This window comes from Neodiprion fabricii, chromosome 3 (genome assembly GCF_021155785.1).
Source record: "Neodiprion fabricii isolate iyNeoFabr1 chromosome 3, iyNeoFabr1.1, whole genome shotgun sequence".
Lineage (NCBI taxonomy): Eukaryota > Metazoa > Arthropoda > Insecta > Hymenoptera > Diprionidae > Neodiprion > Neodiprion fabricii.
The window spans coordinates 10081414-10095999 of NC_060241.1; the positions used below are offsets into that span (position 1 = coordinate 10081414).

A 14586-nucleotide genomic window follows, 5' to 3' on the forward strand; every position below is an offset into this window, starting at 1 on the left:
ACATAAAATTACAGAGGCCATGGGCAGAATGCAGAAGCCGTAGCGCATGCGCAATTGCGAAAGTCCAGTAGAGCCATATGGCTTCTGCATTCTGCCCATGGCTTATGGATTTTTAATCTACATAAAAATCCATAAGCCATATTCCATGGCATAACAAACACAGAAGCGTGCGTGATTGTACCACTGTTGATTACCTGCAACTCAAAAGAATAGGATATACATTTTAACAGACAGGTAGGCTCTTTTATTGTTCAATAATTAATGTAGGTAAAATTACATACTGGACATGGGTGTCAATATTTCGTCTTTTGTAGATACAACTTTGAATCCTGGGCAGTGTAACATTTTAAGGTTAGGCGGATTTACGCACATGATTTCTCCAATTCATTTTTTGGTCAATTATTAAGAACAATATCTTCGTTAATGTTTTGTTCGATATATTAATCTCAGTATTTTATCTTGGACATTCTACAGTTTAAGTGATTTTTACAATTCAAATTTTTAATATAATTATATTTTTTGTTTAGATTGAATTTCGAATCATAATGAATTTTTATTATAGGAATGGATGACTCTGATTTATTGTTAATTTCCTCGGTTTATCTGGGAGCAATTTTGGTAAATCGCCGAAGAGAGAGAATACGTCGGCGGCGCAGACGTTTGTGGGTCCGACCAATTAACATGCGCAGACGGCAGCAGGGTGCTTTCCACAATCTCTTTCAAGAGTTGAAAACTGATCCGCAGATGTTCTGGAAATATGCTCGTATGACACTTCCATCATTCCAGAACTTATTGGATATTGCAAATCCAAGTTTGTTAAAAAGAAGTCCACGTGCTATTAATCCTGAACAACGACTCGCTTTGACGCTACGGTATTGATTTGTATAAGTCAAGATGTAATTCTACGTAGATAAATAAGTATAATACAATACGTATCCATTCAATATCGTCATATGTATTTTTACCTTTCAGATTTTTAAGTGGAGACAAAGTTCCTGCCATAGCGTTTGCTTATCGTGTTGGTCTGTCAACAGTGCATAAGATAATCAAAGAGACCAGCGACGCATTGGGGAGAGTTCTTGGCCACAGATATCTTCAAGCGCCTTCGAAAGAAGAATATTTACAAATTGCTGAAGGCTTTTGGCAACTATGGAATTTTCCACATTGCTTGGGGGCGATCGATGGTAAACATGTCGATGCACAATGTCCGCCCAACTCTGGCACTCTGTACTTCAATTATCACAAGAGATACAGCGTAGTACTGATGGCTGTATGTGATCATAATTACAAATTCACACTAGTTGATATCGGCTCCGCTGGTAAGAACAGTGATGGTGGAATTTTCGCAATTAGCGACTTGAATCCTGAAAACCGGCAGCTAAATATCCCTGAAGGAGCCAGCATATTGAGCGGAAGCGACATTCAAATGCCTTATTTTTTCATCGGAGACGAAGCATTTCCTATCGGTAAACATTTGATGAGGCCTTTCACAAGAAATTATCTTGGCGAACGTAAAAATATCTTCAATTATCGACTGTCTCGAGCACGGCGTATAATAGAAAATTCGTTTGGGATTTTAGCTAAAAAATGGGCAATTTACAATCGACCCATTGTTGCGATTCCAGAAAATATAAATAAATATATTTTAACAACTGTGTGTTTACACAATTACATCCGCCACCAAGAAGGTGACAATATTCAGTTTCAAAACAACGATGAAGTTATCGAGAATATCGAAAATGGGATTGCATATGCAGTAAACGTAAGAGAAACTTTGAGCAATTATTTCTTAACACCACCGGGAATGGTAAATTGGCAGTACGATTATGTGACTAGGGGGCAAAATCTAGACTAAAAAAATTAATCGACGTACGACTCACTTGTATATTATATTGTAATATTTATTGCTGGTCCCGTTTCACTAATAATATATACCATCAACAATAACATATTATGCGATACTTAATCTTATTAAAAGGATTATTCTTACATCAGTTTGTAAGTTATTTCCACTATTCATAAAATCACTGTTTTTTTTTAAGTTTGAACACTGCAGGTAAGTTTGGTGGTTAACTGACTTAAATAAAAATATAAAATTAAGAATAGAATCTCTTATACATATGTAGAAATTATCGTAATGAGAAATTTTCAACAGGTCTCGCCTTTATATGATAATGAATTAATGAAGAAAAATATTATATTTATATGATATGACTTAACATGATAATGCCTTTGACTAGACATGATAATTTTCAGTTTTTAATGTTTTTATAATCTAATAGTCACTCACACAGCCAATTAAACAACGTTTAATTCCACCTGACCACTTTGTAGACAAACTCATCCAAAAGTTCTTTCTCCATAGCATAAAAATATATTGGAGAAAAACTATCTAATCTTTTTTGGGGCTACTATTCTGCCATAAAATTTTCAGGATTTCTCGTTTTTTATTGATTTTTTCATCCTCCTTCATTCTATTCAATTCTGTCACAATTAAATTGCCGAAAGAATGGTCGTGATCGTTACATGTTTGTTCAGGTTTTTTCTTATTTACCAAATGCGCTGTAACTACCTTATTAAAATTAATGAAAGATGCTTCAAATTCATCATTCTCTGCTTCTTTTTTTTTAAAGTCTTTTTTTATCGTTATATATGGATTAAATCTGCCCTTCGTATATGATGGTGGTTTCTTGAAAGTGTTGGGAGTTTCATGTATTGTGGGTGACGCTAGTGGAGACTGATATGATGATTCATTCGACGTGGACGCTGATCGATTTTCAAACTCGTTCACAGTGAAATCTGTTGAAAAAGACGATGATGATGACGCTTCCTCAAAATTCATCACTTCGGGTGTCGTGCATGGAGTCGGTCGATTTGTTGATTCCGATACATTGATGATATCTTGTTGCGATGAACTGCTGTGGATTTCCGAAGTAAAATCGCCTTGCTGCTGCACCCATTTTGAGATTGCCTGATTTCGACTCTCGCTTTGCTGATGAGTTGAACTGAATGGTTGTGTCATCTTGACATTGCTGACCGATCTGAGGAGATATTTAATTCAATTTGTAGATCCACAAGAGTACAATTTTTTACTAATATGATGTAAGAGTCTGCAAAATATAAAGTTGAGAAATCTCACGATCGAGTTTTTACGAATTTATCTATAAATCGCATGGCTTCGAAGTGTACGAATCCTCGCCGTTGAGCCGCTCCACTTCCGCTCTTATTCTCAGTATTTTTTTTTTTTTTTTCTTTCGAGTAAGATTCCCTTAATCGAGTCCAACGAGTGGAGCAAATTTGAGCTGTAATTGAATTTATGAGAAATTTGTTTAAAAACATTTATTGCACAATAGCATAGCAGTTTTTCAGTATTTGATCTATTTTTTACACATCGAGTTATTTTTGATAAAGGATCAACTTAAAAATGATGAATTGTGTGCTTTTGTGGAAGTTCATGAAGTGATGTGAGTGTAGTACACATTGATAAGAATTATATATTACAAAGAAAGTGATAGAGATGCAAATCACATTGCAAATGTCTGCAAGAGAAATCTGTCATTCGAATTCAATCATCGACCTTAATTTAGAGTGAGCAAGGTTGCTCATATAAGAATACTTCATTGGCAAACAAAAATAATACTGACGAGTCGCATTCAAAACTCCGGCTATTATTCATGTGGTAAATTTGAGTTGGAGAAATCATGCACGTAAATCCGCCTAACCTCAAAATGTTACACTGCCCAGGATTCAAAGTTGTATTTACAAAAGACGAAATATTGACACCCATGTCCAGTATGTAATTTTACCTACATTAATTATTGAACAATAAAAGTGCCTACCTGTCTGTTAAAATGTATATCCTATTCTTTTGAGTTGCAGGTAATCAACAGTGGTACAATCACGCACGCTTCTGTGTTTGTTATGCCATGGAATATGGCTTATGGATTTTTATGTAGATTGAAAATCCATAAGCCATGGGCAGAATGCAGAAGCCATATGGCTCTACTGGACTTTCGCAATTGCGCATGCGCTACGGCTTCTGCATTCTGCCCATGGCCTCTCTAATTTTATGTGCTTCGACCTTTAGTATTTTTCTCTTGCTTCCATGCTTTGCACGTTAATCTCTTAAACAATGGAAGAAAATTCGAAGAAGAAAGCGTTTTTCTGAAAAGGAAAACGGGTCACTGAAAAAGTGTACAATTCACGATTGCGACTTGTGAAAGTGGGAAAAAATTTGAGGAGCGTTTACGGATGCAGAAAAGAAAAATTTAACCTCAAAGAAAGCGCAACTGAATCGGATAACCTCGAAGGCCAACGTATTATGCACTTGAAAACTGTGTCTAAACATCTTTTCTGCAAATGTCACAAATGTGATGCAGTGGTTCCTCTGAGCAACATAGTCGATGAAACGCGAATCGGATTAGTGTCGATATTCACGGTTCAATGTGAAAATTGCCGAGGAGAAATCAGATTTGCCACTGATAAAACACACGAAGTTGAAAAACAGAGTACACGAGCCAAAACGAGTAAACATTACGATGTCAATACCAGAGCAGCAATGGGTGAGACGATATATGGTCTTCAAAAAAAGTAATACATATTACGATATCAATCGTCGTCAGTAAGAAAATTCAATTATTTATTCTAGGAGCTCTGAATGGTGGTATGGGCAACACGCATATCAACAAAATACTGGCTTCATTGAATATTCCTCCACTTCATGTGAATTGTTACAAGACGGATGAAATAGAAGTAGGCACTGCAGCAGAAGAAATGGCTCGAGAAGGCTGCATCGCAGCAACTCTCATGGAGCGAGAACTGACCATTCAGAATGTCGACAAATTAAAAAATCTTTTGTAAGTTTCCAATGTCAGTGTGCTTCGGGTTTGCCAAGCTATAAAAATTTTGGGAAAATGTCAGGATAAAAGTTTTTGTAAAGTCTGAAAATTTTTATGAAATAAAGCATTATGGGGAATTTCGTGGAAGCACTCGACAAGTGTGAATTTAGTGTCGGGTTCGATTAGAAAATGAACAGTCAAGTTTCATGCGTGCATTAACTTCGTATGATAAACTACGTCGTTAGAATTCTTGAATCAATATTTATAGAAAAACAACATTGTACATTTGACATTGTTTATATCAATGTAATAATAGTCATTAGGTATATACCACGAAAAATTGTAATTATAACCATTTTGTAATCATTTTCATAATTTCTCAAAAATTTTTTTTTGTGGAAATTAAATTCCTTAGACTTTTTAAATTCGGAATTCTTTTACATTCATAAATTCAATTATTTTATTATTATCAAACTAAATAATTGAAATAAACATTAAATTAAAATATAAGTTTTTGTAATTAAATGATAATAACTATCATTATCATTTGAAATGGAAATAAAAAATATAATGGAAATGGAATGAATTAATATTTTGATGCAAATAAAACTCATGAATAAATTTGAAAGGATTTTTGTACAGGCCGTCCCATCTCACTACGAATTTCCTATTTCTAACTTCATGCGAAAAAAATCCAAGAAACTTTACGGACATTCAACCAGATAATATAGTACGTATTGCGGCTTCGTTCGATATGGGATGGACAACTAGAGGCACTGGACGTAACTACGACAGTCTTACGGGATCTGCGGCTCTCTTCGGATTTTTTTACAAAGAAAGTCCTTACGTACATTTCTAAAAATAGAAAATGCCGAAAATGTGGTCGAGGACACGACTCTAGCGATCGTGACTGCAGACTGAATTTTGAAGGTTCTGCTAAGGCAATGGAGTCCGCAGCTGCTGCGCATCTAGCAACCCAAAATTCGATTTTCGACACGTGTCACGTTCAATTAGGCATCATGATCGGAGATAACGATAGTAACGCGATAGGATCAGTACGAGCGGCTAGTCATCATGAAGTTATCAAACATTCTGATAAAAATCACACAAGCAAAAGGGTAGTAAATGAACTCTACAAAATAAAAAAAAATCACAAAGAGCTCACTGCTGGTGCAATAAAATATCTCCAACGCTCCTTTAATTATTGCGTAGCTCAAAATATCGGTGATCCTGTCGAAATGGGCAAAGGAATAAGAAACATTCCATCCCATTGTTTCAATAACCATGACAATTGCGGAACATGGTGCGGCTATCATGCCAACCCAGAATCGTACAGACATTCCGCGATAGGGGACGAATTTGTGAGCGAACAATTATTTGATGCGTTGCGCTGTATTTTCGACGTTGTAGCGTCTAGAGCGGACAGATTCGCAGCAGGAGTTTCGAGTAACGTCAACGAAAGCCTAAATACGACGATTGCTAGTGAAGCACCAAAAATGCGCTTCTATGGTTCAACAGCTTCCAGTGATGCTCGGCTAGCATGCGCGATCAATAAAAAAAATAGCGGGGAACAGTATGTACATAAAATGGTGGAAAAATTATCTTTGTCACCCGCGAAATATACGGAAACGTATGGTCTGAAAGTAGATTCGAACGCGAGCAAAGGGTATTTAAGATCATGTTCCCAAGAGTTCAAAAAAAGACGTTTATTGTTGAAAGCAAAAAAAAACAGATTTGCGACACAAGAAGGAACGCTCGGAAGGATCTCAAACATACCAATCAGACATGGGATTATTGAATACTGATATGCCTCCGATTATTGAAATTGAGAATGATTCTTCATCGCGTATATTGGTGTTTTTTTGATTTAGAAACTGGTGGTTTTTCTAAAACAGCCGATATTTTGCAAATAGCTGCTAAACACGGAAGTTCGTATTTTTTAATTTACGTAACGCCTACCCAGAAAATTGATGAAAAAGCAAGCAATATAACTGGATTACGGACAGTCGCAGGGCAGCTGCAATATCATGGAAAAGAAGTTATATCGATTGGTCTCCAAGATGCATTGTAGAAATTTTACAATTTCTTGGTAGAATTACAAAAGAAATGCGTGTTAGTTGCACATAACTGCACATTTGATCGTCCGAGGCTATAAAAAGAAGTTTGCCGATTCAACACTTTGCAGCAGTGATATTTGGTTTCTCGGATTCGTTGTCCACTATCAAAAAAATCACGAAGCTAACCGGAAAAGGGGAGAATAAATTAGAAAAACTCCCTGAAAATCTCGAAATATCAACGTCTAATGCTCAGAACGCTACCGACGACGTTGCGATGCTCGAGCAAGTGATCATGAAACTTGGTATTTCTGATGAAACATTCTTTGTTCACAACAACGTTGTGAACGCAACACGTCGGTCGCGCGCCTTCCAAATCACGCGAGGCAACCAGCCTCGCACACTTTCTAATCACGCGACCCAGAAGAAAGTGTGACGTCACGCATGCCGCTCACGCCACCCACGCAGCTGAGCTCATTGCTTAATCACCGAACATGGTCTCCCGCTATCAAGGATCCACCGAGGCTGGAATAAGAGACGGCCGATCAGACCGATCGGCAGGACACTTCGGGTTCAACTCTTTGACGCTCCCAACTGACTCCGAACGACACTGCTCCAGCCCATCGACGCTACAACGACTGACTGACTCTGCGACAGCTGACTGACTTCACAACAGACCCAACGACACGACGTTGTATGACGGACTCTTTTTATCTGGCTTCGGCCAGCGACCAACAAAGATCAACTGCATCCAACCCGCCTGTCCCTTGGACACTACACCCAATCGACGTTCCCGCTCGACCATTGACCAGACCACCAGCCGTGCTTCTCTCCTTGTGGGATGTTCGCCGAGCGCACTTGACTTCTCCGAGCTATTACCGGCACATCCCACCTCCCGTATCACCATTTCCTGAGCCGCAGCGTTCTTTTGCGACAATTGCCACCCAGACTACTGACAGCGAGTGGGAGTCTCCGGTAAAACCGACTGAGAACCGCCGTCCCCCAACGCCTCCCAGTTCGCCGGAAAGCAGATACACTTCGCCACCCAGGACCGTGACCGATCCCCCTAGACGACTGACATCAACGCTGAAGCCTCCACCACATTGCATTATCACTAAAACTGCACCATGTATCACTTGGCAACCATGTAAATAACTGTACATATGTAAATAAATTAAATAATTAGCATTATACAAAATAAACTCAACACCACAACTCATCTTTGATTCCAAGCGACTCACACCTTCCAAGCGGCTCGGTCGAACTACAAGCTCCCAAAGAGCGAACATTCTTTGAAAATACACTAACGTGGGATGACGCAATAAAAAACAACAATTTGACGAAGAGTTGCCAAAAGCTTTAAAAAATCTTGATGGTTTAAAAACCTGTACATCACTTGCAACGCGCAAAAAAATCGTCGCTGCGTGAATAAGTTACGATCTGATATTACAAGTGCACCAAAAAAATAAATTAATGGGCGTGTTGAATCTTTTTGGTGAGGATGAAAATGGCAATATTAAAGTCAGTAAATCCAGAAGCGTTTCCAAGAAAATCTGCGTTTTTTTGGAAAACAAAATTTCGCAATTATGATTTTTTTCCAAAGATGAAAAACCAAAAAGATTCCGAAACAAAATTTCAGTTCCTACTTTTTAGATTTAAGATTCTATACGCTTTGTTATTCAAATGGAAAATTATATTGTGATAGAATTTAATTGCAAAAATATATGTTTTCAATCTAATTTGTATATGTGTTATCATTTTGTATATCCTTTTTTTTTAACAACAATGGTGTTATTTGCGATTCATTGATTTGACACAAGTGTACTGCATATTGCGTCGTTTGGAAAGCACCGCAGTGGTCATTTCAAAAAGCGCGCGGTTGCAACGTTGCCGGCTTCATATGCGGCCATAGTAAAATGGAGGTTAACCTCCAAAAAATTAGCACTTCGCGAGACAAACTAATTTATTCTGAAGTTCGTAAGTATCCAATGGATTTTAGAAAGCTGTCTAAATGTTCTTTACATATTTTTTTATCTATCACAAAAGTTTGGTTCGAAACTGTCAATGATTGTAAATTTCACGTTTATAGGCGAAAAACCAAGACTATCCATAAGAGACCATGTTAATTCAGACAATTTTTATTTATTAATTGCTCGCGAACAAGATATCCGAAGAGATTGAAATTTAAACAGGTGACTTTTTACATACTTTCAAGTTGACTCGAATTTTTTCATAGAAATCTATCTGTTAATTCGATCATCAGATAAACTCCCTTAAATTTGAATGATATACAAGATCAGACAAGAACAATTCAAGCATTATATGTGTTCCAAAAATTAGGTTATATTTTATGATTCTTGTACTTACCACGAATTTCAATAAAATATCCACGTACTATCCATCCTTTTACATTGTGACTGTATCATTCAATGTAATGATTACGGTAAACCATTGCAGAATTTAGAAGTGATGCGGTCAAATATGTTATATAATGACGGATCAAGCAAGCTCGCCGAAGGCGGGTGAAGCTTGATCGCGATTATGCCGAGAGTCTATATACACAAAATTACAAAATACAATGTAGGATTTTGGAGTTGTGGAGTGATTAGCGAAATGATTAATGCCGATAATTATGGTTAACGATAACAAGAAATTAATAGGTGCTTTATTAAAACAGAGAATAAACGAGGTACTGGGTTTACACGATTGATTGACGAAAGTACGGGAAGCAAAAGAGTGAAGCTAGCTACTTGATGTGTATGTTCGGGAGCGCAACGAAGACTAGGGTGAAGAAAAAGTGCAGGCTCGCCCCCGAGTCGAGGCCAAGGGTCGCGTCGCGCCATAAATGCCACATGTAGGGAAATTTCCGGCGCGGTCAAACCCTTAGCCCTCGGCTAGCGAGGCGAGGCCTGGGCACTCGAAGGCTAGTCGGACATGAAAATATTTCAACGGTTTTTCTCGCCAGTGGCGGGTGTCCGCCACATCACCTCCCTGCCAGTGATGGAGTCACGCAAAGCCGCCTTGCAGGCGATCGGGAAATCGGACGCGTCTGCCCGATCGCGTGGTGTTCCGTGGGTTGGGGTTGTCTCTGGCTGGCTCGTCCCGAGCCAGGTCGATGTCATCGTCCTCGGCTGTTCCCTCTGTTGGCCTCTCCTCCGGGGAGATCACGTACGCCGGTTTTACCCGGTCGATTGAAACCGTGACGTGCTTCCCCCGGACTTCAACCACGCAGGTCTTGTGTCCGGAGCCCCTGCTGACCACTCGGAAAGGCCCCTCGTACGGTTGCTGCAGGGAACCTTTTTGCGTGTCCACTCGTACGAACACATGGCTGGCCGTCGCTAGGTCCTTCGAAACGAAGGTTCGCCTCTCGCCATGCCGTGTTCCCGGTATGGGGCGCAGCTCCGCGAAGTGTTGCCTGAGCTCCTTGATGTACTCGGCAGCGTCCTCGCAACTCGAAGAACGACGTGATACGAGGAATTCACCGGGTAAACGCAATGGTTCGCCGTACACTAATTCCGCTGCGGTTGCCCCAAGGTCCTCGCGCCATGCAGACCTGATTCCTAACAAGATCGTAGGCAAGATCTCCGTCCATCGCTCTGTCGTGTGGCATCGAATTGCTGCTTTCAGCTGGCGGTGGAAACGTTCCACGAGTCCATTGGCTGCTGGATGATACGCGGTTGTCCTCAGGTGGGTCGCGCCTGCCAAAACTGCTAGTTGTTTGAACAGCCGCGACTCGAATTGCCGTCCCTGATCAGTCGTCACCCTCAGCGGGGTGCCAAACCGCGCGATCCAACCCGCGAAAAGGGTCCGAGCGACGGTGGCAGCATCGATGTCTTCGACCGGAAATACCTCGGGCCAGCGCGTAAAACGGTCCACGCAGGTGAGACAGTACCTGAACCCTTGCGACACCGGCAGAGGACCTACCAGATCGATGTGGATATGCTCGAATCTCGTAGATGGTGGAGAAAATTTCCCGATCGGAGCGGACGTGTGTCGCGAAACCTTTGCTCGTTGGCATTCTACGCAGCCGCGTGCCCAGTGCCGGCAATCCGCCTTAATCGACGGCCAGACGTAGCGTTGCGTCACGAGCTTGACCGTCGCTTTGATTCCAGGGTGCGAGAGGTGATGTACGGCGTTGAACGCTGCTCTTCGGAAGGGCGTTGTCACAAATGGACGCGCCGTTTGAGTGGAAACGTCACAGTAGACGGCTACGTCTGTTCCCGGAATCTGCACCTGCCTGAGCTGCAAGGCAGACTCTCCACGTAGGTACGTCCGCAGTTCGTCGTCTCCTTCCTGCGATCGCGCTAACGCGTTATAGTCGATCGGTGTTGTTACTTCGTCGATCCTCGACAAGGCGTCGGCTACAACGTTGTCCTGCCCCGAAATGTGTCGGATGTCCGTGGTAAACTGCCCAATGAAATCCAGGTGTCTGAATTGGCGTGGTGAGCACTTGTCGGACTTTTGTCGGAACGCGAATGTAATCGGCTTATGGTCGGTGAAAATCACAAATTCTCTGCCTTCGACCATATGCCGGAAGTTCTTCACAGCTAAATAGATGGCTAATAACTCTCGGTCGTACGCTCCGTACTTCTGCTCGGCTGTGCTGAGCTTCTTCGAAAAGAAACCCAATGGTTGCCAATCTCCCTCGACGCGTTGCTGTAGTGCTGCGCCCACGGTGAAATCTGAAGCGTCGCAGACGATTGCAAGTTCGGCGTCGCTTACGGGATGAGCTAACAACGTGGCTCGCGCTAGGCTTTCCTTTGACGCTTCAAAAGCCTGTTCAGCCTCCGTGGTCCACTTTACCGGGGTTCGTCCCTTAGCGTTTCCCTGGAGAAGGTCGTTCAGGGGTGCCTGCAGGTATGCGGCCTTGGGTATGAAACGACGATAGAAATTTACCATACCCAAGAATTGTCGTAGCTGTTTTGTAGTTACGGGCTTTGGGTAGGTGCGGATGGTTTCAACCTTTTCTGCCAGCGGCCGAGTGCCCTCGCCGGACACGCTATAGCCCAGGAATCTTACTTTTACTGCCCCGAAAATGCATTTTGCTGGATTTACCAGCACTCCGTAGCTTTTCAACCGCCTGAAGAGTTCCCCCAGATGTTGCAGATGCTCCTCTTCTGTCCGTGAGGCTACGAGGATATCGTCGATGTACACGTAGCAAAATTCCAAGCCGCGGAGTACCTCGTCCATGAAACGTTGAAACGTCTGTGCTGCGTTGCGTAGGCCGAAAGACATGAATGGGAATTCGTACAGGCCAAATGGAGTCGTGATAGCCGTTTTCGGGACATCTTCTTGTGCTACGGGGATTTGGTTATACGCTCTCACCAGATCTATTGTGGAGAATATGTTGTTCCCCTGGAGGCTCTGGGAGAAATCCTCGATGTGCGGGACCGGGTAGCGATCCGGAACGGTCCGATCGTTGAGAGCACGGTAATCTCCGCAAGGTCGCCACTCGTCTCCTTTCTTGGGTACCATGTGCAACGGTGATGCCCAACTGCTCTCCGAAGGGCGAGCGACTCCCAGTTGCAGGAGATTTCTAAATTCTCTCTTCGCGAGCTGTAGTTTTTCGGGTGCCAAACGGCGTGGTCTACTGGTCACTGGAGGTCCGGGCGTCGTGCGGATGTGGTGGCAGGTTGAGTGCTTAGGCTCAACGTGTGCCCCCGCTGGCCGCGTAATCTCCGGAAACGTAGCGAGGAGTGCATGGTATTGCGATTCTCCGGAAATGACTTTAATACTAGGGCCGTCCTCCGCGATCTTGCCGGGTGTCTTAAAAGAAGTGACCCCGTCTACGAGCCGTTGATTGCGGATGTCGACGAGTAGCCCGAAATGGCTGAGAAAATCCGCGCCGATAATCGGCTTCGTGACGTCAGCGACGACAAAACGCCAAGTGAGCTCCCGACGGAGTCCGAAGTTCAGATTGAGCGTGACGAATCCGTATGTTGCGATCGTTGTATCGTTTGCCGCGTAAAGTTCGTAGGACGTTTTGGCGCGCGGGCCGCGTACCTGAGTTCGCGGAAACACGCACAAATCGGCCCCGGTATCTACAAGAAATCGCGTCTTCGTTGCCCGATCCAATACGTATAAGCGGCGCGATTTTGGGCAGGGGTCGTTTACCGCTTCTAACGCCCCCCCGTCGCGTTTCCCGACCGGTAGGTGCACGGTGTTGTGCACTTTGTAGCGTTGGCTCCGAATCGCGCGTGGTACCAACACTCACCGTTGCGGCTTCGGTCCCGCTGACGATCCCTGGTCTGCGAACGCTGCCGCGAACGTGTGCGTGATCGGCTCGGCTGGTCGTCCACCTTCCGCTGGATTGCCGCGATGTCCCGCTGGTGCTGTTCCTGCATGGCCACGACGGTAGCCAGGCTTGCCGTTAGTTGCTCGACCAAGGCTTCGAGCCTACTCGCACTCCCCGCGTACTCGGCGACCTGGTGGCGCGGAGTTGCGTCGGCGATGGCGTCGGCTAACTCGGCAACCGTATCCAGGTTCGCGGTCGTTTGCGTAGCAAGGATAGCCTGCATCGACGAGGGTAGCCTGCCGAGCCACAGCGAGCGCACGAGGCTCTCCGGTACAACGACGCCTGCTAGCGCCTGAAGATGCCGCAGAAATTGCGAGGGCTTGCGGTCACCCATCTCCTCGTGCTCGAGTAATCGCCGCGTCTTCTGTTCCTGCGACGCGCTGAGACGACGGATTAGTTCCATTTTTAATTTCTCATACTTGCCGCTCGCGGGCGGCCGCGTAAGAATGTCCCGCACTTCCGCAGCGTATTTCGCGTCTAAATTGCCTGCGACGTAGCTAAATTTTGTTTCGTCTGCGACCACCCCCGCTAAGGTGAACTGACTCTCGACTTGTGTGAACCACATCTCCGGGTCTGCGGGCCAAAACGGCGGAATACGCACAGCGACTCGGTCTAGCGCAGCTCGTACGTCGGTTACAGCGTCTGCCGGCATCTTACACGATCTGGGGTCTATATACGGTTACCAATACCACTCAAATTTCACAGCTAAAATATGAGTTCACTAACACTAGCACTCACAATAAAAATTTAATACAGCCTGACACGAGAAAGAGTACGGATCGCGCCAGATCACGTCGGGGTCACCAATTTGTAGGATTTTGGAGTTGTGGAGTGATTAGCGAAATGATTAATGCCGATAATTATGGTTAACGATAACAAGAAATTAATAGGTGCTTTATTAAAACAGAGAATAAACGAGGTACTGGGTTTACACGATTGATTGACGAAAGTACGGGAAGCAAAAGAGTGAAGCTAGCTACTTGATGTGTATGTTCGGGAGCGCAACGAAGACTAGGGTGAAGAAAAAGTGCAGGCTCGCCCCCGAGTCGAGGCCAAAGGTCGCGTCGCGCCATAAATGCCACATGTAGGGAAATTTCCGGCGCGGTCAAACCCTTAGCCCTCGGCTAGCGAGGCGAGGCCTGGGCACTCGAAGGCTAGTCGGACATGAAAATATTTCAACGGTTTTTCTCGCCAGTGGCGGGTGTCCGCCACATACAAACTAACAATTTGTTATTGATTCTCTCCTTAAGGTAGTACTACCGGTTTTAGAATTAACGTTCAGAATTTAATGAAACTTGGCATATTGGTGCATTAAAATATCATAATTAACCAGTTAAATTTTTGGAAGCCTACAGAGAACTGAAAAAAAGATAAAAATATTTAAAAATTTTTGCCTTAA

The 14586-nt window shown here is 43.2% G+C and overlaps 2 protein-coding genes across 6 annotated transcripts in view; both read left to right on the forward strand.

Moving 5' to 3' along the window:
* Positions 1-14330, forward strand: LOC124178617 (protein ANTAGONIST OF LIKE HETEROCHROMATIN PROTEIN 1-like). Of its 5 annotated transcripts, XM_046562103.1 has the most exons (6): positions 1-234; positions 315-351; positions 563-872; positions 973-1416; positions 10331-10336; positions 14270-14330. In XM_046562103.1, the coding sequence occupies exons 3-6, from the start codon at positions 565-567 to the stop codon at positions 14313-14315; spliced, it is 804 nt and encodes a 267-aa protein (XP_046418059.1). In that variant the 5' UTR covers positions 1-234; positions 315-351; positions 563-564; the 3' UTR covers positions 14316-14330. The 5 variants fall into 5 exon arrangements, with proteins under 5 accessions (XP_046418059.1, XP_046418057.1, XP_046418058.1 ...); XM_046562101.1 differs by lacking the exons at positions 10331-10336; positions 14270-14330 and having other exon boundaries at positions 4-234; positions 528-872; positions 973-2798; XM_046562099.1 differs by lacking the exons at positions 10331-10336; positions 14270-14330 and having other exon boundaries at positions 5-234; positions 973-2798.
* The window catches only part of LOC124178614, a 26992-nt gene continuing 24897 nt past the window's right edge, over positions 12492-14586 (forward strand). Inside the window, exons 1-2 of the mRNA XM_046562098.1 lie at positions 12492-12495; positions 12804-12808. The gene's annotated coding sequence lies outside the window, so the exon portion shown is untranslated. The remainder of the gene's footprint in view (positions 12496-12803; positions 12809-14586) is intronic.

What these genes read in the sequence shown, in the direction of transcription:
- LOC124178617 (XM_046562101.1), top strand. Translation starts at nt 565, where the DNA reads ATGGATGACTCTGATTTATTGTTAATTTCCTCGGTTTATCTGGGAGCA. An exon ending in CGACTCGCTTTGACGCTACG is followed by an intron (nt 873 to 972) that starts GTATTGATTTGT and finishes TTTACCTTTCAG; the next exon opens with ATTTTTAAGTGGAGACAAAG.